Raw genomic sequence first — 25,796 nt, forward strand, 5'->3', positions numbered from 1 at the left:
GCAAAATCGCATCGATTTTTGCGTACGAGGTTGCAACCTATAGATTTCAGTGAGTTAGATAGCAAAGTTGCAACACAATGCCGCCAGCATTGTATACGCCAACCACTGTAAACCTCTCATCTTTTAAAATCTTCGTATTTGCACTAAAATCACAAAAAAATTCCCTAACGTTAAACTATGTGTGAAATATTTCTTGTAGTTCTTTTAGTTCAAGGTAGTTTGCTCTATCTTTGCATTTGCAAATTTTCTCTTCTTTGAATAAATAAAAGAATATTTATATCACATGTATTTGTTCAGGTACAATAAATAACATCACAAAATAACATACTGCTCAGCGTACTAACTGTGTACATGTAACTCATGTACACTGTACACTGTGCAATCCTCTACATATTACGGGACAGATGATAACAATGTTAAATTAAACAGATTAATAAGAAAGCAATAACGAAAATGGTCCCCAGTGATTTTATAAATAGAAAGGGGCAATCTTATCGTAATAATACTAGGTTGGTAAATCATGGCATAAATCTAGGTTCTAGGATAATACAATAGGTTCATTTATCTCTAGGTGCTAGGTTTAGTACTTAGATTCAACATCCCAGGATGCTTTCTTACCGAATCCTCTTTTTTTCTCTGGGTTATCAATACTGTCGGAGATAACTGAGATCCCGTTCTCTAAAAAAAACAATGAGTCAAAACACTGAAAATTTTAACTCACCCTACAATAAGTAGTATCTGTACCCTGAGCAGTATTTGTCCTTAAACTGTACCTAGTCTACCATATGCAGTGTTTGTATTTAATTGTACTCGCTAGACTACCTAGAGCAGGTATCTGCCCCTATCTTGTAATTTCTAGACTACTCTCAGCAGTATCTGGACCCATCAAGTACTCTCTAGACTATTTGGAGCTGTATCTGTACCTATCCTGTACTTTTTAGACTACCATGAGCTGTATCTGTACCTATCCTATACTCTTTAGACTACCATGAGCTGTATCTGTAGCTATCCTGTTCTCTTTTAGACTACCCTGAGCATTATTTGTACCTGCCATGAACCCCTTGTTTGCGTATCCAGGTCTAGCTGGAGAACCAGGACCAGATGATGTAGGTGAAGAGAGATGGGACTCTGATGATGATCCAATCACAGAGGAAGCTCCGCTCATTAAATCTTCTTTCGAAACCGGACCTGGGAAAAAACATTTTATAGAAAGATTAATCACAGAAACAACCCGCTGAGATCCTTTAAATCAGGATTTTAAAGGACAGTCATAAACCCAGCTGTGGTATTCGATCACATTTTGAACAGTTAGGTCAACTCAATCTAAGTTTGAAATATCAAAGGTTTACACTATCAGATTGCAAAGCTATATGGAACACATTTAACCATGGTTGGTCCAGAGTGAGCCCGGGAAATAAATAGAGCTATATCAGAATTACTTAATCGCATATTAATCCAATAAGAATATGAAGACCTAGAATTTTAATATGCTTACCTACAATGGAGAGAACAACTGGTAGAAGTATTAAACCATGAAACAAACCGAACACGACTGTCAGAACAAAAACCTAAACAATAAAAGAATTGACAAATTGTTCGGCAATTGACAAAAAAATAAATTTAGGAAAAACGAAAAATAAATATTTAAAAATTACAACGCTATAGATCATTGCATTGTGTATATAAAAATGTCGGCAATGATTAGCAACGAATCAAGTACAGTGATAACAAGAAAACAATAGAATAGGAAGACGACATTATATCAATATTCAAGTGTTTTTGATGGTGTTACAAAGCTCTTACTAAACACTTATTTACTTTTTGTGAAATGGGTCTGTTTACACTGCACAATTGTTGTGCTTTTAAAGTTATAACTCGATATTCAAAGTTGTCCTACTATTCCAGAGTTTTCTGGCTATCACTGTATGACAATGAATTATTATACAGGGTGAGTCAAAAAAAAGTGTGATTTGCGGCGCCTGGTGCAAAAGTGTAACTTTTTTGTATGGTGTTTTTTTAATATTTTTAAAAAATTTGTGTTTTTTTGGTACATTAATCCGCGAACCTTTTTTTCTTTCAAAATCAGAAGTTCAGAAAAACAAAAATGTGTAAATAAATGGTTTCTATCGAAATCTAAAATTTTAAAAGATTGAATCGCAGAATCTCTGAAAATTTGCAAAATTGTAATTAGAAAATTCACAATTTTCAGTTCTGGAATTACTTTTACGGAAAAATTGTTTTCAATGATTCTTAAGGTTTCAACTGAACAGCGTATATTTAATACTTTAGAATATACTAAGAAGAAAGGAACTAGAGAACTTAATTCACTTTTCCTTAAAAATTAGACCAGAACTGAAAATTGCGAATTTTCTAATTACAACTTTGCCAATTTTCTGTGATTCTGTGATTCAATTTTAATAAAATTTTAGATTTAGAAAGAAATAATATGAATGCACATTTTTCCTTTTCTAACTTTTGATTTTGAGAGAAAAAAAGATTCGCGGATTTTTTGGGGGGCCATTGGAGTACCAAAAAAAAATACAAATTTTCAAAAAATATTGAAAAAACACCATACAGGAGAGTTGCAAAGAAAAAGGTACAATTTTGCACCAGGCGCCGCAAATCACACTTTTTTTTTGACTCACCCTGTATAATTTTTGATGTTTTTTACTGTGAATGATATAATATTTAAAAAATTATTAAAACTATTCTTCAACATTGACAGCATAACTTTTACCAGTAAGTTTTTTAATCGTACTTTTAAATGACAGTGAATTCTTTGGCTTTTCTTTGGATGACGTTTTACAAAAAAATACAAGATCCAATATTCATGGTCTTGTCAGCCTATGCAAACATTGGGTATTTTTTGTCTTATGGTGTAAGAACCAGTTTTAAATTTGCACACAAAAACTTCAATTTTTAAAACAACAATTTATGATCTCTGAAGAGATAAATGAAATGGTAGGAACTGGTACAATTAAAACTTTTGTGAATTACAGAATCGAAGCAAACCTGTAAAAGTTCAAAATGGCCAATAAAATTACTCACTATAAAAAGAATCTAACTTTTACAATGTAATTTGCATTAACAGATTAAATAACCCATATATAAACCAAGCCTTTACAATGACAGCAAGCCTTTACAATGACAGCAAGCCTCGACAATGACAGCAAGCCTTAACAATAACAGCAAGCCTTTACAATGACAGCAAGCCTTTACAATGACTAATGTCAGTTTAATTTAATTTTATCATTAGTTGGATGATTAAGGATTTGGAGAAGAGTTTCGAATTTTTAAGAACTTTTACGGAAAATCTCAACAGAGTTTTCCCGGACATTGAGGATTACCCACAACTGATGAACAAATAAAGACGACATTGAGGATTACCCACAAGTTATGAACAAATAAAGACGGCATTGAGGATTACCCACAACTGATGAACAAATAAAGACGACATTTTGTTAGTCAATTGTTGACGAACAATAAATTCTAAAAAGAAAGTACACATTCGTCTTGAAGTCTCATCCTTTTTGTAACTGCTGACCCTTTCAAAGCAAAAGCAGTTTAAAACCTTTGATTCAGCTGAATGTTAAGTTCTTTTCTCCATTATTGTAAAAGCTTGCTAAATCTTGGTTGAGTTCATAAAAATAAATAAAATCTCTTCCCTCCCTTAAACTACTTGTAAAAATAAAATTACCTTGAAGAAAGTGAGGAAGATCTGAGACTCTGAGAAGCCAAGAAGAACAAGAGCCAAGAACGTTGTGAATCCACCGTTGAACACCGCTGAACCGATGGTTCGGAGGGATGCCATTGATTTCTCAACTCTTGTTCCTGAACAGAGAGTTAAATCAACCTTGCTTTTTTGATCGAGAAGGCCTTTGAAAGAATCTGATTACAATCTCTCAAACTTTTTTATTTCAATTAACGTAAAAACTTTGAAACTTTACGGCGCACGTGTAGATCTTATTTCAAACTATTAATTCTTCAAGATCAAAGTTTGAAATATTAAAGGTTTACATTTAATTTAAGGTTGCGAAGTTATATGGATCAGAAAATTAGCGTTTGAGGCAAGTAAATATTTGTATCATATCTATAAATAATGTTTCTAGAAAAGCAAAGACGAAAGTATACTTTTTTAATATCTCTTTTAAACATACAAAGAATTGAAATATTGAAATGTGAGTATTGAATGTTTGGGAACACTCCTTTTAAATAATAAGAGAATTGCAATAAAACCGCGTAAAGAGAGAAAAGTTCTTCATCTTGATCTTGCAACATATTGCATTAGAGGCAACATATTGCAGATTCATTTATGAAAATTCTAGGTGGGGCCCTCAAATCATGATCTATTGAATTCAACTAATTTAACAGTGCCTCAGGATAATTATATCATCGAAAAACAAACGAATTTCGTAAACTTTTTCATTTCATCGAATTTTTATTGAAAGCAATAAACCAAAGGATTCAATTTTGTAAAAATACGAAAATAAAAATCATTCCCTTACTGTGCAACATCAGGTTTAGATATTTTCAAATAGGTGTAAAAATAGTTGATATGCAACTAACCACTCGCTACATACTTATTTTTTCTAGTTCATATATCTTTGCAACCTTACGGGGAAAAAATTTGAAATTTTAAACTTTGACTGTTTAACATAACATAGATCTACGATATCAGGTTTCAGTCCACGGAATTTGGTTTCAAAGATTAGAATTTGATTTTGAGTAGATCACTTAGTCCTTAAAGTTGTAGGATCTGTCAAAGTTGTAATTAAAAAATAGTCTTACGAGGTTGTAGCACCTTAACTGTCAGTGACAAGATGCATATTTGTTTGTCAGCATTTAAACTTTTCTTTTCTTTTCAACAAGTTTTCTTGGAACAATTTACTCTGTTGAAATGGCAACAAAATGTTAAACCACGATCTTTCAAAAGAATCAGTTCTTAATAAATTTAATCTGTAATAGGCATAGAGAATAGAATATATAGAGAGGAATTAAAAGAATCTCTCGGTATGAATTTTTTCAGTCCCTTTCAGCCTGAAAGGGAGTTCAAAGTGTAAAAATCATGTAAATGTTCACAAATTATATGCAGTAGAGTCAGGGGGCGGGCATAACTCTCCTAATTTTGCCTGGCTAGGTTTATACTGTACAGTGAATTTTGTCGAAAAATGTTTCCTTATGACTGAGTTGGTATCATAGAGTACAGTGGGTTTAATCCTAAGTACATCTATTTGTACGGTATTGTGTGGACAGTTAATTTTAATATTTTTCAACAATGAGATATTGTAGTGTCAAGAATTGTGTAAACAAAAAATATGTGAAGTACACCTGCAGTATGGAAACAGTACAACAAAATGGCCGTTTTACACTTTTTTCTAGTAAATTCCTCTCTTTATATATATTCTATTCTCTATGGTAATAGGTAAACAAGACAAGAATAAAAAATATCCCCCTACCTTTAGCGACTAGATAAGCATGTCCTATATGCACTGAATAGTCCACACAAAGTCCAACAGCCAGTACAATTGTAATGCATGAAATAATATCAATTGTGAGCCCCCAGAAATGTAAAAAGCCAACAATATCTGCAAGAGTGAGAGCCACGCTTGTCACAACAAACAAACAGATCTGAATGTTTGCAATTAGAACCAGTGTAACTAGAGCAACACACATCATGGCGAGCCCGATATTTCTCCACAGCTCGTATCCGATAATTTCATCCGTCTCCCAGGCTGCGTAGATCTTGACGTGGGTGAACGCGGTCTCGGAGACCCCGGCCTCGGCAACGATGGAGTCCACCATCCTCTTAGCTGGTATATGCTCCTCAGGACCGTCAAAAATATAAAATGAAAAACTAAATCTTGAAGCAATTATTGGCGGAGCAGGTTTTCCGCATTCCAGGGTTCCGTCCCAACGAAAGTTTCCTTTGTAGGTTGTTCCGGATTCGGAAAAGAGGAAGTCACTGAGGATCATCGGAAACTCTTCTGGGTTGGCAAAACTCTGCCAGGATGAGTAATTCTTCTGCTCCCGAGCATAGGTTTTCAGATCTCTCCACCAGGAGTTGGTTCCAGTGATGTACATCTTGTTATCAACAAGATCTTGAAACTTGTTGGTCATCGCCTCCATTTTTTCCATGTTTGTGTGATTTAACCGTCCTGTATACATCTCTGCCTCCCAACCATTGTTAGGATACAGATCATCATGCATTGAAACCCAGCTTCTAAACAAAACAAAAAACAAGGTTAAATTTTTAATATCTTTTTCTGTATATTGTTTTCTTCCGGAATTGAACACTTGCCATAAAATTATAATTGTCTAATTCCAATATCTTTGTAATCTGATGTCGTATACATTTGATATTTCAAATAATGATCAAATAATCCTGAAATGAAATATAAGATGTTTACATCACCAGGTTGTAAAGAAACAGGGATTGAAACATTAGAATTGTGACAAGTGTCTAGTCCATGCAATAATCAATCGGATAAAAAAATTTAGGATTTTTTTAAAACAAATGTTTTTTAATGTTAATGATTTACAAAATAAAGGAATTAATGAAAGAGTAAACAGTTAACTTAAAAGCACATTTTTCAAATTCACTGATTGACTTTAAAAAAGACAATAAGCAGAAATAAAAAAACTAACCTAAGATATGAGTCCGCTGGTAGAAGAAGGATAGGATCAAACTTTTGTCTGATACAGACACAGCCCCAGATCCCGAACCCGAGCAGGGATAAACTCGTCAGAATTATACAAATCTTGTAGATCCAGGAGTTCAGGAGCCATTCGTACTTAGATACAATATATTCGCTCAGGTCAAAGTTGGTCCAGGCTGGAGCAGTGTAGTTCTTGTGAACAAAACACGGGATGAGTCCGTCCCGTCCAGACTTTATCCGTTTCTCATCCAGGGATAGAAATGCAGTAAAGAAACTGATCTAAGAATAAATTTGTTTATTTTTGTTTAAAAGGAAATTGAGTTTTTGCCACAAACTCTGATTTTTTAAACATTTTATTTTTACAACCCAAATTCATATACTTAGATAGTTTAAACTATAAATCAGGTTATATATCAAATGAACTAAGTTTGAAATATCAAAGGTTTAAAGAATTTGGTTAAATTAATTAAAGGAATTGAGTTTTTGCAACAAACTCTGATTTTCTAATCCCTATATCTTTAGATTCCAATGTCGTAGACCTTTGATATTTCAGACTATGAGTTCTGTTAGATCAAATAATATAAGTTTGAAATATCAAAGGTTTACGACATTGGGTTTCAAAGATATAGGGATTAGAAAATCAGAGTTTGTGGCAAAGAATCAACTCCTTTAAGCTGCGGCTCAAATATGGAAGTTTCCACTAAAAATTGTATTATATTTTTTAAGATTTAAGCCGGCGCTCAATTAAAATTGGTTTTTGGGGGATTTGAGACGCGGCTTAAATTCATTAAATTCGGACACAGGTTGTAAAGATTAGACAATTCCTTTGGAATGTTTAAAATGTGAAAAAATACAGCCAAAAATCTTCTCCCAAGATTTTAAAGAGAGGTGAGAACTTATGTGTTCTTAATCTTGAGATTAAGCAATTATCTCCATCTTGTACGAATCGCTTATATCTCAAATCTAAAGATATCATCGTAAATATCGATATCAAGCTTGTAGATAAGCGCCATTTGATAAAAGCAAAAGTTTTAACTTTTTTGCTCGATCCATAAATAGAAAAATCTAAAAAAATAATGTACTAATCTTAGCAGAAAAAGGATCCCTTTTTAATCTTTAAAAGGACTTTGAGAGAAATTTTATACTTTTTCAAAATAAGAATTTTCTACTGACCTGAAGAATGTAGATTGAAGCTAAACCAATGGCTGTACACACACAAAAAGATTCTAGTCCAGGCATTCTCTATAATAATAATTTATTTAGAAGTTTATTATTTAAGATGTTTGATTTGAACAATTAATACTAACAAAGGAGGAAAATGGTTGCATGATTATATAACAAATATTCTTTAAAAATATTTTGATTATAATTTCAACCGCAATTCTACTGCGACAATTAATGATTTGATGATCATTTTTTTTCGTTTCTTTTCTATCTAATATTTTAAAGTAAATTTTCTATTTTTTTAATTTATATTTTAAATACATTTTCTGTTTTTTGTTTGTTTTTATTAATCTGTTACAATTAATCTGATAGAGTTAATCAAGCGTGTTAAACCCTTATTTAAGTAAATTAATAGAATAATACAAATATTGTGTCTTTGTGTTCAGATCAATATATATGCTAGGAATCAGGGGGGGGGCACGGTACATTCCAGTTCATTTCATGTACCGGACCGGATTTTAACTAACCAGGGCAAGCAGTACAGTGCAAATACAGACTATATGAGACAACACGGGACGGTACGCCACATGAATGATCCCCTTCTTTTAAAATTTATGGGGGGAGTCAGGGGGGGGGGGTACGTAAAGTTAAAGAGCTAATATTTTTTGACGGTTTGATGTTGAAAAAGATGAGAAAAGGAAACTAATTATCTGAAAATGCTAAGGAAATAATACACATTTTCTTCTTTCAGGGAATAAAAAAAATTTGTCCCAAACCTTTAACAAGTTAAAATTTGATTGTTAAATGAATATTTAAAAGTGTATAGATAGATCCTTGTGGATGAAAGTGTGTAGCACACAAAGACCTCACATTGCATTGTATCATAAAGTAAATATTTACTCTCACTACTTTTTACTCATCAAACCTTAAACCTCCTAGGTTTTACATTCTCAGATATTAACGACAGTAATAGTAACAATAAAAACAATAATAATAATGATAATAATACCGTAACAGCCCCGACCCCGAAGGCGAATACATCTGTGAGTGTTGTAATTGTGACAGCTACCCCAGCATGCCTCAGAGTCAACCCGATCTGCTCGTGCAATGGCAACGTGTCGGACTCCTCCTTCTTCATGTTGAACCAACACTGCACGATCACGAACATGTCGTCTATACCAATACCTGGACACAAATATTTTTAAAAATTCATCAGATTTTAAAAATAAATTGATTTTACCTAAGCAAAGGAAGGGTAAAGCCGAGTGCATTGGTGTATAAGGATAACCCATGGCTGATGAAAGACCGACTGCGATAATTAAACCCATTCCAACACTGACTATACCAGTAATTGCAAGATAAAATTTGAGCTCCAACGTGTTAAGTTTTCCCAAGATGAGCACTGTATAGGTGAACATGAGCAGGTAACCAATCGCCATCTTGATAGCATCGAAGAAAATGGCGTCGGCGCTGACATCAGCAAAACTCTTTGCCGCGTTCGGAAACACTTTAACTCCGGGATGAGAAATGTTGAGTGTAATCTGAATCATTTGTTCTTCCCAGGCTAGTGTAGTTGCATCCGCTAGTTCAAGCTCAACTCCACTACCCTGACTGTGCACTAGCTCTACATCATCAGGTACAGCTATATTCCAGTACATCTGTGCACCTTTAGCAGCAATAATGTGCCCTGTACTGTTCCTTACTATCCCTCCTAGCTGACTGGTATAGTTCATCCTAAAGGAGAACCAAGGACTAGTCTCAAGCAGGTTTACAGCATCAATTATCTCCTGCTGTGTTGCGGAGTAGATGAGATCTTCTTTATATCTCCATATCTCTAGCAGACTGGACTGAAGACATTTCTCCGGTAGTCTGGTTACTATTCCACACTTGATATCACGTGGAAGTTGTTTAATAGATTTCTTAGGACCTGTATTATTCTTCTTTCCGTAGAGCTCGTAATTGATTCGGACCTTTGGTTTGATAACCTGGACTAGTTCAACGTCTTCTCTTTCGTTGGAGTAATCTGCGTCGTAATCCGGCCAGAAGTTAGCTTCTTCCACCTCCTCCTCCTCACTGTTATAGTAGTCCGGCCAGATCTCAGCATAATTAGTTTCATTCTTTACAGCAGTTTCCTCTAGATCCTCCAGAGCAGATTCAATGCTCAGGGTAGGATCTAGAATAGGGTCGGAGCTCAGGGTAGGATCAAAGATAGGTTCAGTGACTAGGGTTTCTCTTCTCCTCCTACGTTTATCGTCGGTGTGGAAGAGGTTTGCAATCGGGACTCTGGTACAGATATCCTTAAAGGTTTTCCCGTTTACTTCTATTTGGTTTATAGCTTTCTGAAGTTCATACATCTGAAAAAATATCTTTAGATTTAAATTAGTTTTTTTTAAATGCAAAGAAAACTGTTTTTTTTTTTTTTTAAGTTTCAATTGTTTAATTTTGTCTTCAATACCATTATTACACCCGGATGTTTGCTTGAATAAAAATTGACTACTCTTGAATTTTGAAAAAACTTTTGATATGGATATACAGACCTAAAAAGTGTAAAAAAGTTGTAAAAAATAAACCTGAATTAAAGATTCTGGAGTTAAAACGTTTTCAGCGGAGAATATTATAAGCTGGTCTCTTCTGTTCTTCTTGTAGTGTACATCTAACCAATCCTACAAATATAGATTTAATTAAATATCGCTTTTTATTACAGGGTAACCCACAAAAAATTAGACTTCTGAATCGAATTTCTTAAATTTCTGGAACTCTGAATCTTCACACTGAATCTTTGCTTGATCATTTATTGTACATTTAACAAGTACAAAAGTAAAAATCCAATTATATCTTCAAATTCAAAGTGTTGTATGTAGAGGTCATCATAAAAGTGTCATTCTTTAAGATTTAGAGTGTGAGCATTGTTTTAGTTAGAAAAAAATGTTAAAAAATGTTATACAACGAGAAAAATTTAATTATTTTTGGTTTACAGTGTAGAGTTTGTGTAAAGTTTTGAGTGTACAGATCAAAGTTTGTGTTAAGTATGGAGTGTAGAGTTTGTGTAAAGTTTGGAGTGTACAAAGTAAAGTTTGTGTTAGTTATGGAGTGTACAGTGTAGAGTTTGTGTAAAGTTTTGTGTACAGTGTAGAGTTTGTGTAAAGTTTGGAGTGTACAGAGTAAAATTTGTGTTAATTATGGAGTGTACAGTTTAGAGTTGTGTAGAGTTTGTAGCGTACGGAGTGAACAGTGTAGAGTTGTGTAGAGTTTGTAGCGTACGGAGTGTACAGTGTAGAGTTGTGTAGAGTTTGTAGCGTACGGAGTGAACAGTGTAGAGTTGTGTAGAATTTGTAGCGTACAGTGTAGAGTTGAGTATTGTACAGTGTATAAATTCTGTGCAGTTCAAGTGTTACCAGATTAACATTTTCAATTGTTAGCGAACCTAACTCAATGCAAGCTTGCAGTGTATCATATGCAAGCTTTGCATTTTGCAATGTATATTCTTAGTTTATTTCAAGTTTAAATACAGCTTTAGTATTCTATAAAGCTTCAAAATCAGACCAAGATTCAAGATTAAACTTCTCAAACGCTTAAAATGTCTAAACCATACAGAAATGTATTCATTCAACCATGTTTAGTTCCATATTGTCAATCCCTTGTTTTCTTAAAAACTAAATTATTTATTGATTTAATGAGTTAAAATTAATTTCATTTAAAGAGGGACAAGCCTTATTCTCACCGCTACTTATCAAACCTCTGAACAAAAATGTTTTTTTTTTTCAAGTTTAAAACGTGTTTTATTTGGACACTTATCTATAGTTCTTGTGCCGCCAGGCCCTTTAATATGATTATGATTAAAATGAAATTAATCCTAATTAACGCAGTAAGTAAGAAAAATGTACCTGGTTTAAATTATAAGGTGACTCGGCAGGTATCCAAAGTAAATTTGCTTGATGCTCTTGTCTAAACATATTTTCTAATGATTTTGAATATAATTTTGGATAGATCGTACAAAACAATGGATAATAGATATAAAATATTATCTTGATTATCAAGTTTTTACATATTTCTAAACGTGTAGATAATGCGAAGAGTTTCTGTAAGACATTAGCTATTGTAGCATGTAGCATGTATCCGTGTTAATAATTATAATAGTTTCTTTAACAAGTAGCTATTGTAACAGATACATCTGGACGTGCAGCTATTCTAACACCTGCTTTGAGAAGCTTAGCTCTTCTGAAAGCTTTGTTTGAAGTGTAATTATCGAGAAAAAAATCCATCAGTCCTGTAACTATTAAAACAACTACATTTAGGCGTGTTGTGTATCTATTGAAGACAGTATAAAGGAGAATTGTAACAGCTGTATCTGGGTGTGTAACTATTTCCACGTAGACGTGTAGCTATTGTAACAGATCCATAACACCACGCTATTCTAACAGCTGTATCTGTAAATAGTTACCTGAATCTGATAAACCCAATACCAGAAAGAGCAGTGAGGGCTAGAGACACCAGTACAATGGGATATGGATGGAGAGCAAGAAATTTTCCCCATCTGGAAATAGAAAAAATAAACTTGGTTGTGGCTGGGGATGAGGGGGGATGAATAAAAGAAGGAAGGGGATGGGGGGGATTGTGATGAATAAAAGAAGGAAGGGGATGGGGGGATTGTGATGAATAAAAGAAGGAAGGGGATGGGGGGGATTGTGATGAATATAAGAAGGAAGGGGATGGGGGGGGTGTGATGAATAAAAGAAGGAAGGGGATGAGTGGGAGGGTAGACTTGATGAAGGTGGTTGTTAGCAAGATAAACAAGAGGGAATAGGCTAAACACAACAAAAAGAATTCGCATAAACTTTAAAATATACAATTTCCATGTTTATACAAGAATTAGCTGTTAACATAAATAACTTCCAGGAAATCCACAGGAACAAGTTTAAACACTCCCACGGGGTAGACATGGTGACATAAGTATTGTGTTTAATGGCCCTAATTAGACATATTTTACATGAGATAGTGCAAACATATATAATACATTTATATAGTACCAGCTGAAGTGCCCAGTGTTGCCCAGGAATTCATAAGTCATATTTATTCCCACAGTTTACCCGCGCTTTGTATTTAATCATGATTTCAGTGCCCGGCGTTATCCAAGAAGTTAAAAAAAAATTATTTTTGTTTCGCTTATATAACCCCCGGGTAGCCACGAGTTCCCTCAAAAAATCTCAATTAATAAATTGAATGCAAATTCTGGTGAGGATGACGGGAAATGTATTATATAACGCTTTGTTAAACTTGTAAACCACAAAAATATAAATCATGACAATTTTCAGCCTTTAAATTGCATTTACAAGGTGTCCCAAAATTTGAAAACCACATCTGAACAAATTTGAGTTTTCTCCCTGATTACCATACATTTAAAAATTCTAGGTGGCCACTCCACCCCCCTGGATGAATTGAGAGGCAACGCAATGAACGAGTACTTTAATAATTCTTAATTCCATTTTCGGAGGTTTAGTTTTGATTTTTTTTCAAGAAATAGTTTTGTTAAATAAAAAAATTTAAATTTATAATTGTTCAATATTGAATTTTTCTCTAAAAATAGTTTTCTGAATTAAAAATAAAAACATCTTTATTGGAATGAATTCTATTAATTAATTTTCATAATTGAAAATTAAGATTACCTGTAAAAGATATCCTCCAGTCCACCGATTATAAAATGACTAATTTTTTCTAAAAACCGCATCTTGGAGAGTTCAAGTTGGTTTCTACTTTAATTCTTGTTCATTCTCCCAGGGCAGGTTCAGGTTTAATTCTCCGGGTATAGTCTGTAGTACTGTACTCTGTGATGCTATTTATCAGATAATCGAATTTTTTACTTAATAACTAACGACAAGGTTTATAATGCCGAATATATGTTTTGGTTTGAATAGTGTCGAATTGGATGTGTTGAGTAAAATATTGTCGACGGGTATATTGTCGACGATTAGCCTGTTGACTGTCTCTAAGGACCTCTACAGCTAGTCAGCACTCCACCTAGAAATAGAACAGTTATATAGTAGAGAAGTAATTTGACTATAAATAAAACAGTTATATAGTAGAGAAGTAATATGTCTAAAAATATAACAGTTATATAATAGAGAAGTAATTGTCAAGCAATATAACAGTTATATAGTAGAGAAGTAATCTGTCTAGAAATATCGAACAGTTATATAGTAGAGAAGTATTTTGACTAGAAATAGAACAGTCATATAGTAGAGAAGTAATTTGACTAGAAATATAACAGTTATAGTAGAGAAGTAATCTGTTTAGAAATAGAACAGTTATAGTAGAGAAGTAAGTTGTCTAGAAATATAACAGTTATATAGTAGAGAAATATGCGCAATTTGTTTATTCATTCAACCATTCTTCCTCATAACTCAAGCATAAACTTAAAAACAATTTTAATTCAAAGATATCAAATATCAAAGCTTTCTTTGTAAAAAAAACATATTTGTCACAATGTTGATCAATAACCAGAAATTAAAAAAATCGTAGACCTTTGATATTTCAAACTATGAATTATGTTTGATAAAAAAAGTGTTTATATTAAAGGTTTACACCATCAGGTTGCAAGATATACAGGTGAGAAAATTTGAGCTCAATTCCTCAACAAGATAATTTTGTGAAGATAAAATACAAACTTTAATAACACTGTACAGTGTACACGTATTCAGAACCAACTTTTCTTATCCCCAATTTATAAACAAATTCGAGAACAAGCCCCAGACTTTATCCGGCTTTATCTAAGTTTAAAAAGTTTTGCTTCATTACTTTTTACGATGGTTTGATCTAGGAGAGAATGTAAACTAAAACGAGACAAACGTATCTTTTTACAACAGATCTAAACTTAGATCCTCATCTCAATATAATTCTGATTCTTCGTGGTATGTTCAAATTGTCCAAAAAGAAATATGGTTGCACTGTATAAATTGTTCTAATTGTCCAAAAAGAAATATGGCTGCACTGTATAAACTGTTCAAATTGTCCAAAAAGAAATATGGTTGCACTGCATAAACTGTTCAAATTGTCCAAAAAGAAATATGGTTGCACTGTATAAATTGTTCTAATTGTCCAAAAAGAAATATGGATGCACTGTATAAATTGTTCTAATTGTCCAAAAAGAAATATGGATGCACTCTATAAATTGTATAAATTGTCCAAATTGTCCAGAAAACTAATACATCTGCAGTTCTTTGTTTTCATGAAATCAGTTTGTTAAAATCAAACTTGTTGATATTAAAGTAAATACAAAATTTTTACATTTTCACTCCACATTTCATTAGAGTGGAAACTGTACAGTATACAACCTGAATTGTACACTGTGCTAAAGATAAAAATGAACTGATTTCCTAAAACTAAACACAAACTTGATAAAGAAAATGTTATCTCCTGAAAAATCTGGACAAAGCGATAATTATTGAAAGGATTCGGAGTCAAGGCTTTGTCAACTGTTCACCGGCCACCACAGTTTAAAAGGGCCAAGGACTAAGAAAGAAGTTTCAAAAATAATATAATTTTTTTTTATCCCGTGAATATTGGCGCCAAAACCATTTAGAATCAAACAAATCTTTGGATATATTCTTGTGAAATCTTAGATGCTAATTAATATGCTTTTTTATCTCATGCACAAGTTTTCAAATTGATTGAAATATGTTGTATTTTGATACAGACTAGATATGATGATATGGTAGTTTTATTTTTTATAAAACTTTTGTGTACATTATCATTCTTCCATCCTTCATCGTGAACGTGCTATAAAGTAATCATTGTGCTATAAAGTTTTGATTGGTGCCCGGATTTTCTCCAAAAAATTTAAGATATTTCCAAAATATTTTTTTTTTCAATTGAAATGAAAATAAAATTGAAATCAACTTTATATTTTGACTTCTGCTTTGTTTGAATTAGGAATAGCAATTGAAATAAGACAAATACACAAACGTTTCATAAAATTATCTATAACACTATTATTTTGGCATGACGTGCTATAAGTTTTTTGGACTTAAATTTTCTCTATATCTCGAAGGTTCTCGCCTTTTTAGATTATATTTTTATCTAGACTTGAACTTTCTCGATAAAGAGAAAATTTCTGTCCGAAAACTTTATAGAACTGCGAACCAAAATGACAGTGTTATAAATAGTTAAAATACTTTTTTTGTGAGGTTTGACTAGTTCTGGATTAAAGTGGAATTTTAATGAAAAAAACGCCGAGTCATTAAAAAAATACGATAAAATCAATCTAAAGATGATAATTACACTTTTAATGATATGAAGCGGAAAGTGTAAAAATAATATTATCAGCAATTTATAAATATCGACTAGATTTAAACCGAGCAAAGATCATAAGGTTGTTTCAACTAAACCTAAAGATGAATATTGTCGACTTGTGTAGACTATAGTAGACTTGTGTAGACTATAGTAGACTTGTGTGGACTAAATCAAATCTGCGAAACATGAAGGTTTCTAAAAAGAGAAAGAAAGAGAGAAAAAGGTTGATTACTCTTTGCTCGAATCAAGGAGAAAGGTTAGCTGGGAAACTGAATGATATTTGAAAAGTGCTTGGGATTTCCAGGCACTATTCATTCAACCATTCTATCTATCTATCTATCTATCTATCTATCTATCTATCTATCTATCTATCTATCCCTCTATCTATCTATCTATCTATCTATCTATCTATCTATCTAGCTTTCTTTCTTTCTTTCTTTCGTTTTAGCGTTTTAAGAGTTTTTAGGTGGTTGACACCCCCCCCCCCCCATTTTGAAGAATGATCAATTATAAATCTGTTTTTTTTAATTTTTACCTTGATGTATTTGACATGTTGGGGAGAAATCTTAAACTCCTTGGTTAAAGTACACCCGTAGTAAATTCATAATTTTATCCATCACGATATTTTTCGCTCGGTTTAGATATCTTTTTCTAGGTTTAGTTTAGAACAGAATTAACTATGATCTTGTTTACGACTGATCGGTTTGGATAAGTTATCTCTCCTTGGTTCTAGTAAAGACTGAAACCAAGTGAGACGAATCTAGTCTCTCACGTGTGTTAAAATGGCAGTCCCTGAGAGTGCGTGCGTTCGTGTATCGTGCGTCTGTTATCGATGTTTGCGTAATGAAGAACCGGCTTAGTTTACACCATTTAAATTCATCTTGTAGAGCAGTTTTGGGCTCATTAAACATCCTTTCCGGGGTGTTTTGCACAGTAGGACTCTGGGAAAAAAGTGCAAACTAGCCGAATTGCCCGGTGTTGCCTAGGTTACTCATAGTTATTACCACCGTTTACCCGCGCATGGTCTATGTCACCCCAGGATTCCCGGGGTTCCCTAAAAAAATTTCAGACAATTTGGTTCAGCTGTTTAGCCAGCTATATCTAACATATAGATATATATAAGAGCTAAGAGCTTTATCATAAAGATAAGCGTGTAAATTGTTTTGAAAGAAAAAAAAACTTTCTTTCGTCCTATCTTAATATCCGAGATTCCTATCTTATTATCCGAGATTCCTATCTTATTATCCCAGATTCCGGGATTCCCCGATATGATAAAATTTCCAAATAAAAGATCTGAATTGAAAATATAGACTAATGTAAGAGATTTGTAATCCTTTATTAATTTATATTGGGGCACACTTTATTGAAAATAAGTTAAATAAAGAGCTTGTTTATTTAATCAAATTGTTGCAATTGTTCTTTGAAATAATTGAATGATACAAAATATACATAAAATCGTATTGTATCCCGCTATTAACTAAATAAAATTGTATTGTGTCCCGCTATTAACTAAATAAAATCGTATTGTGTCCCGTTATTAACTAAATAAAATCGTATTGTGTCCCGCTATTAACTAAATAAGTCGAAAATGGCACATATTTGAGAAATGTTGCTGCATTTATTCGTGAACCTAATTCTACAAGTATGATTCTTGAAACAATAACCATACAGTCGTCATCGTTTTTATCAACACAATAAAGACCGCATTCGATTTACAGATTTCAATTTGTACCAGGCTTTCAAGCATCATTGATACATACAAATATGGAAGCAAAGATAAGGTGTCAACTTACTTGTAACCTTGTAATTTAATAAAAATGCTTGTTAGAAACCAAAACTTAAATTGAAAACTTGTCATCATTGTGTTGATATAAACGCTGATCACTGTATATAATTCCCATAGTGCTCTATGGTCTGCTTTTTATTACCAGAAATAGACTATTGTTTAAAGAATAAATTATTAATGTTAATATAAAAGATAAAAATAATAAAAGATGTTTAGCCTTTCCTTATAAACTTATGTCCCTAATTTGTCCTTCAATTTTCATATTTATTTGGACAAATTGTATTAGGGGAAATAATTGAGAATTGAATATTTCAACTTCAGATAATTTTTTGGGGGAAAGTTTACTCTGTTAGAGGAAAAATAGCCAGCGGGGTCTGGGAACTAAATAGAGTGTTTACAAAAAACTGAAAGAGGGTATATGCTTACATCAAAAATATTCGATGGTGATAGCTACTACTAATCTTACTTGATCTATGTGTTGCGTCTATAAGGAGAAAATTGTTAAAAACTACTCATACCGAAGAACACAAATACACAAAGTTCCAATATTCGACTCGGATCGTAAAAAAATTCATTTTATTCCAAACAAATCATTCAGATATTAAAACCTATGATCATCGATTTTTTTCGACGCATTCGTATAAATAGTTGATACTTATTTAATATTCTTTATTTGTTTTATATACAATGCATGACTCAGAGAGGGGACAAGAGAGCTAATGTCTCGCTACTGTCTGTTAACTGTTCTGGATTGTATTTGAACTGATTTAAAAAAAGAATGCATATTCAATATCTGGTCGTCTGCAAATCAAATAGATTGTTAAGTACAGTAGATGGCAACGTAGTATTTGTGCACTCTCAGTACAGCTGTATTCTTCAACTCAGTATTTAGTATTCAACTTCAACTCAGTTTTGTGTCCGACAAAATTATTAGTAATCATGATAATTTTAGAATAAAGAGCTTATCTTACAGTAAAAAGTGCAATTTTATGGTGTTACTTATTTTCTGTTTTTACACTTTTTTACGTAATCTTAAAAAACATGTCCAATAATGTGAGAAAATTTCGTTTTCTTTGTTATATTTGACACTTGTGACGTCGGGTATAATTAATCCATTTCTCTGTTGCCACCTATTGTACTTGATAATCTATTTGCTGCAAATAGTCATGTTTATCAAAACTAACTGAATAATTAGAGCTATTTCAATATTATTCAAACGAAAAAAAAGTACTCCGAAAAGTCTAACAACTAGAACATTTTCTATTTTTTTAATGGTAGGTATGTGAGATATTTTGTTATTATTGAGAAGACTGTTTATCTGCTCGGTCGATTAAAAACTTCTTTAAAATGATTTCTGATGAAAAGAAATTATTTAAAATTATTTGAAGCAAATTCCTTGTTTTAAAAGCGTATTTATCAATGTACATTACTAACATTAATTAATTTCCTAGCCCCCCCCCCAAAAAAAAAGACTTCACTCTTAAAATCTCAATCCCTCCTTTCCCTAGCTTGAATTTATTTGAATATTCTTTTAAAAAGGTTAAGAAATGGCTTAACTGTTACTAGTAAGGTATGCTACAAGCTGTGTAAATAGATTGCCTCAAACCTAACTTTAACCCTCTTTGGCAATCTTAATGTTGCAATGAAGAACTTGTTTGAGGCGGTATATATTTAATATGCAAAAAACCGGAATTCCTGGGAAAACGGGGATTTCCCTATTTTAAGCAACTGATTACGGGTTACGGGGGCGCGCGGCGGGAAAATATTAAAAAGATTAGCCTGTAAATATTCCCCCCTCTTCTACTCGTCTTTCCTCGTTTTTTAATAAAATGAATTAAAGCAGACAATTTCAGGCATTAAAGTCTCCTCATTCCGTTCATTAGATTAGTTGCATAGAAACAAAGGCAACTAACTGTCAGAGAATCAAGGTCATTTCACGCGGTACACAATTCATTTGATATTCACGATAAACTTTACTATTTTACACATTCACTGTACTATTTTACACATACCCTAAACTATTTTACACATACACTGTACTATTTTACACATACCCTGAACTATTTTACACATATGCTGTGCTATATTACACATACACTATACTATTTTCACATACCCTGAACTATTTTACACATACACTATACTATATTACACATACACTGTGCTGTTTTATCCATACACTGTACTATTTTACACATACAATGTACTATTTTACACATACACTGTACTATATTACACATACACTGAGCTGTTTTACCCATACACTGTACTATTTTACACATACACCGTACTATTTTACACATACCCTAAACTATTTTACACATACACTATCCTATATTACACATACACTGAGCTGTTTTACCCATACACTGTATTATTTTACACATACACTATCCTATATTACACATACACTGTGCTGTTTTACCCATACACTGTACTATTTTACACATACAATGTACTATTTTACACATACACTGTACTATTTTACACATACACTGAGCTGTTTTACCCATACACTGTACTATTTTACACATACACCGTACTATTTTACACATACCCTAAACTATTTTACACATACACTATCCTATATTACACATACACTGAGCTGTTTTACCCATACACTGTATTATTTTACACATACACTATCCTATATTACACATACACTGTGCTGTTTTACCCATACACTGTACTATTTTACACATACAATGTACTATTTTACACATACACTGTACTATTTTACACATACACTTTACTATATTACACATACACTGTACTATTTTACACATACACTGTACTATCTAATAAATACACTTTACTATTTCACATGCATACTGTACTATTTTACAGACATACTGTATTATTTTACATATTCACTGTTATGTTGCACTATACTATTTTCAAGTGAAATGTACTATTTGAATGATTGAATAAATGAATATAAATGAATGTCTAATGAACCTGGATGAATGAATAAATGAACAAAAATGACAGAATGAATAAATGAATAAGTGAATATAAATGAATTTAATTGAATAAAAATGGATATAAATGAATATCAATTAATATAAATAAATATAAATGAATATCTATTGAACCTGAATGGCTACTGTTAACAGTATAAAATCTGATCATGAACTGAAGAACTACGAAGGTTTAGAACCTAAAGTGACGCTGCTGCCTACAAAATCAAATAAAAAGATAGATAGATAGATAATGCAACGCGATAGATAGATAAATAGACTATGCAGGTTGAGATAGATGGATTGCAAGAAATACGACGATGATACCAACTATTACAGGCTACAAGAGACAAGATGAGTTTGCGGTATTATTGAAGTGTAATTAAGGTTGCAATGTACAATTGTATCTATTCAGATGAGGGGGCACCTTGCCCAAGCATGGGCACGTTGCTTATACAAAGGTGAGCCACGTGGTGCGTATATGCTTCATGCATAGATGTTTTTATACGAACACATGAAACCAAGGGGGTTCAAACTTTATGTAGAAAAACATCTTTTTAGTTAAAAAACAAGCGCTAAAGTAATTATTTTTATTTTGAATTTTCAAAAATTTTGTACATGGTATATGTATACATTTTAAAATGCCTTTTTTTATCCAAAACGTCAAAAACATTCTTCAAGACGACGTAACTGAATTTCATGACCAGTTCTGAGTGAACAGTTCAACTGACCAGTTAAAATTCTAAACTGGGATATCCCAAAAAAAAAAAATTAGAAACAGGGTTGAATTGGCATTTGATTTAACCTCGGAACAAGTTAGACGTCCTAAATAGAAACTGGGAATTCCCGCTCTTAAGACATGAGAAAATAAGATTTATGAATTATTTGGAAATGAAATCAAGCCCGGTTAATGTGATTGGTTTGATCATCATTATTTCTTGAAATTTTGTAAAATTATTTTATATTATATTATAAAGTGAAACAATAAAATATGGACTTCCAAAAAACTAAACTTGGGCCTTATAGGAACATATCAGTGTTGTTAAACAGAACAGAACTCAACTTAAAGGATCAGTATTACTAAACAGAGCAGAACTCAACTTAAAGGAACAATATAACTAAACAGAACAGAACTCAACTTAAAGGAACAATATTACTAAACAGAACAGAACTCAACTTAAAGGAACAGTATTACTAAACAGAACAGAACTCAACTTAAAGGTACAATAACTAAACAGAACAGAACTCAACTTAAAGGAACAGTATGATATGGACAGGTTGGTCAAAAATTATTCTGAAATCATGGTTCTCAGACAGATTGATCAAAGATAATCCTGAAACCAGATTGATGAAAAATGATACTTAAATTATAGTTCTCGACAATGATCAGAAATGATCCTGAAACCCTAGTTCTCGGACAGATTGATGAAAAATCATCCTGAAACCCATGGTTTTCGGACAGATTGATGAAAAATCATCCTGAAACCATGGTTTTCGGACAGATTGATAAAAAATGATCTTGAAAACCATGATTTACGGACAGATTGATCAAAAATGATCCTGAAACCATGGTTCTCGGATTGATATTTTTACGCAGTGACTGATTGACGCATAATTGCAGGTGAACTGGTTTATATGAACTAACTATACTGCTACTAGGATTGTATAAACTCTGAATACTAAATACGGTGATTTTATGCTCGGTTACGCTATTCATTTCTCAGGGTACTTTTTAGCGTAGAAGGAGGGAGGATTGTATGGGATAGGATCAGTTTGGTTTGGTTCAAAGAATATGAATAGGAAACTGATAGGTTTAGGAACTAAGGATTTAGACAGCATCAGTAAACTTGAAATATATAGAAATCGTAGAGCATGACAGCTTTAAAGAAAAATATAAATATTTACTTCTTAGCAAGAGTACGAATTTCATAAGGAAGTAATTTTCATAATTTGAAAAAGGCTAAATTGATTTAAAAGGTTAATAGATAAGAAAATAGAAATAAAAGATTAAATATAACAAAGTAAGAAAATCAGATTGTAAAAAAACAGAAAAAAAGACAAGGTAAGCTGAGGATATAATAAAGACAAGGGAAGCTGAGGATATAAAAAAGACAAGGGAAGCTGAGGATATAAAAAAGACAAGGGAAGCTGAGTATATAAAAAAGGAAAAATATGAGATAGCAAAAGGAAAAATATTAAGGCAAACTGTAAAAAGTATGAAAGGAAAAAATATAAAAATTAAGAGGAACCAATTGAAGAACAAAAAAATAAGAAGAGATTAGAAAATAAGGCTTTATGGAAATTAGAATTATAAGAATTCCTGGAAAAATAAAAGAAATTATAAAATCGATTTCAAAAGAAAATTAAATAAATAATTACATCTCTAATCATATCCCTTTCTGGGCCCCGGTTCTCTCTGGTTAAACGGAACATTTAAAAAAATGATAGTCATTGCACGGAAATCCCTGGAATGGTTTTAAGATTTTTAACGCAGGAAAAATCCTGATTCGACCGCTTAGCAGGGGGGATTGTTTTGTTGTAAGATTTTTTCATAGATTATTAGAAACCGAATAATTTAAAAATTCAAAATTTATTAAAATTTTTAAAGAAATTATATAAACTGGAGAAATATTTTAAGCAGGATATATTTTGTGATGAATATCTAAAAGTTACGAAAGCAAAGTGGTTGAGTAACGATTGTCTTACATCAAGGTTCGGAAGTCAGCTTGAGTGTACACTCTTCGGAAATTTTGCGCGCATTTTCATTTCTGTTTGGAGTCGGATGCAGTGTGCATTGTGTCTTGTCCTTCCATGTGTCTGAAGAACAATGGTCAACATTAATAAGATGCCGGAAACACATGCACTGACACAAAAACACTCCCAAATACACGGTTTCCCCCTTGGGATAAAAGATGGAATAAGCCTAGACAAAAAACTAATGGAATTGAGTTTTTGCAAACTCAAATTTTCTAATCCTTACATCTTGGCAACCTAATGGTGGAAACCGTTGATATTTCAAACTTAGGTCATTTGATCTAGCAGAATTCATAGTTTGAAATATCTAACGTCTACGAAATTGGATTGCAAAGATATAGGTATTTGAAAATCAGAGTTTGTGACAAAGACTCAATTCCTTTAAATCATTTTGATTAACACCCTGGAAAAATTCATAAATTGTCCCTGCCTATCTGTCCTTTAAGCATCTAAATCGGCGTGAGTGGTTCCCCTTTTATATACTTTATATTGCTGAAAGTACGTTTATGTGACCTAGCTCTGTGTCCCTGTCTTTTGTGAAAACTATTTCTACTTCCTCATATCTTGTCCAGGGGTTGTACAGGGTGTCATACAAAATATACCACAGCCTTTTAATTCTTATTTAATGCATAACAAAAGTTAAACTAAATGTCATCTGAGTTTTAAAATTTCTGTTTTTCATTATTTACTTTGCACTTTTTTCAGACACTCAATCACATGGGATATTACTGAGATGCATATATTGGGTTACAGATTGCAAGGAGAAATAAAGGTTAAAGGGTTAAACTGAACCCCCTTTTGCCAGATTTTAAGTTGAGATCAGACTGGCTTTACAGGGTGTGCCGCTAAACATTACAATTCGGGGATAGATTAAAGATCGTCTTCGATCTTTGACAGCTATCAAATTATAAAGATAAAAAGGTTGCTGATACACTACACGGATGGAAACATTTAAATCTTGCAACTTTTTTTAGACACATTTGTTTCAGTGGCCCCCGCGCGGTTGTCCTCTTTTGTTAGAACTCAATTAGAAAGAACCTGATTATTTTAAGAATGAATGAATGCAAATTGGGTTTGATTATCTTTCAATTATCTGTCCTTGACTTATCAATATTCTAACCGAGCTTGCTTAGTTTTACTTAATCAATATATTATTTATACATTTTTGTTCAAGAAAATTTACTTTTTGACACGGGGGTTCTTCGTTTATACATTTCGTAAATACCAAATATTTTTAGCTCTCTGAATTCCTACTTTCTAACTGTATCTTCGAATCAAAATATATAAAAAGCGGACATCCAAATCATAACGAATGTGATAATATAATTACAAATTAAAGAGATTATTTAGAACTTTAATTGGAGTTGAAGGCATCTATTTTTAAACAAAAGATATAATTGTGATGTTTATAAGGTATCATTCATAGATATTTTAACCTTCTTCTTCATATTTAAAGGGGAAGTAAACCCTAAAACGATTTGTCTCAAATTTTGATTTGGGAATTCGGTAGAACCGCAGGAATGATCTTAGCCTGGTTTAGTTTGATAAGTTTAGTTTTCAAGCAAAGCTGGGTTCCCAAGCAAGAATTATATACACTAGCTTGAGAACCCAGCGTTGCTTGGAAACAAAACTTTCATCCCTCTCTACTTAGAACTGTTAAAACAAGCCATGAACATTACAGTTCTTTTAACAAGTTCCCTGGTCAAATCTATCAGGAGTTTCCTAAGCTATGATCGGACATACAAATAGACAGACAAACAGACAAACAGAAATTTGTACTTATATAAACCTATTAGGAATGTTACCTTAATAAAGTTGAAGAGTAGGGATCTGATGGAGGTTGCAGTACGCTTCAATAGGATGAGGTAGGATGGTAATTAAGAGTATTAATACTGATCAGTCTCAGGGTAAAGAGTCCTGGAGTAGATTGGAGAAGAGTGAGATACCAGTCCTGGCTGGTTCGGATTAAGTTCTAGTTCTAGTCTTTTTCCAGGTTTAGGATAGGATAGAATTTTATTCCTTTTCCATGTCTTGTCCAAGATCAGGTTCGGAGAGATTTCTATTTCTTTTCCGGATGGAGTTCTAGTCCTTTTTCGGGTTCAGGTTCGGTTAGAGTTCTAGTCCTTTTCTCGGTTTAGGTTCGGATCTGATACTTATCCTTGTTCAACTTCGGGTTAAGATAAGAATTTT

The 25,796-nt window shown here is 32.7% G+C and overlaps 1 protein-coding gene across 4 annotated transcripts; it reads right to left on the bottom strand.

Moving 5' to 3' along the window:
• Positions 1–271: 271 nt before the first annotated feature.
• Positions 272–25,796, bottom strand: LOC111701316 (Niemann-Pick C1-like protein 1). Of its 4 annotated transcripts, none has more exons than XM_023472548.1 (14): positions 25,412–25,796; positions 13,484–13,835; positions 12,262–12,354; positions 11,705–11,765; positions 10,391–10,483; positions 9,061–10,174; positions 8,830–9,005; positions 7,830–7,898; positions 6,646–6,935; positions 5,457–6,220; positions 3,698–3,831; positions 1,496–1,568; positions 1,048–1,188; positions 272–678 (listed from the first exon to the last, which is right to left on the bottom strand). In XM_023472548.1, exons 2-14 carry the CDS (start codon positions 13,543–13,545, stop codon positions 581–583), a joined length of 3,168 nt encoding a protein of 1,055 aa, XP_023328316.1. In that variant the 5' UTR covers positions 13,546–13,835; positions 25,412–25,796; the 3' UTR covers positions 272–580. The 4 variants fall into 4 exon arrangements, with proteins under 4 accessions (XP_023328316.1, XP_023328314.1, XP_023328317.1 ...); XM_023472546.1 differs by lacking the exon at positions 25,412–25,796 and adding an exon at positions 20,988–21,090; XM_023472549.1 differs by lacking the exon at positions 25,412–25,796 and adding an exon at positions 19,450–19,596.

Source organism: Eurytemora carolleeae, unplaced genomic scaffold (genome assembly GCF_000591075.1).
Source record: "Eurytemora carolleeae unplaced genomic scaffold, Eaff_2.0 scaffold455, whole genome shotgun sequence".
In the NCBI taxonomy this organism is placed as follows: domain Eukaryota; kingdom Metazoa; phylum Arthropoda; class Copepoda; order Calanoida; family Temoridae; genus Eurytemora; species Eurytemora carolleeae.

Excerpts from the sequence above, each read along its gene's own strand:
- LOC111701316 (XM_023472548.1), bottom strand. The coding sequence starts at position 13,545 with ATGCGGTTTTTAGAAAAAATTAGTCATTTTATAATCGGTGGACTGGAG. Across the intron at positions 1,569-3,697 it reads TCTTCCTCACTTTCTTCAAG|GTTTTTGTTCTGACAGTCGT; the intron begins GTAATTTTATTT and ends TTTATTGTTTAG. Across the intron at positions 1,189-1,495 it reads AGTTGTTCTCTCCATTGTAG|GTCCGGTTTCGAAAGAAGAT; the intron begins GTAAGCATATTA and ends GTTTTTTCCCAG.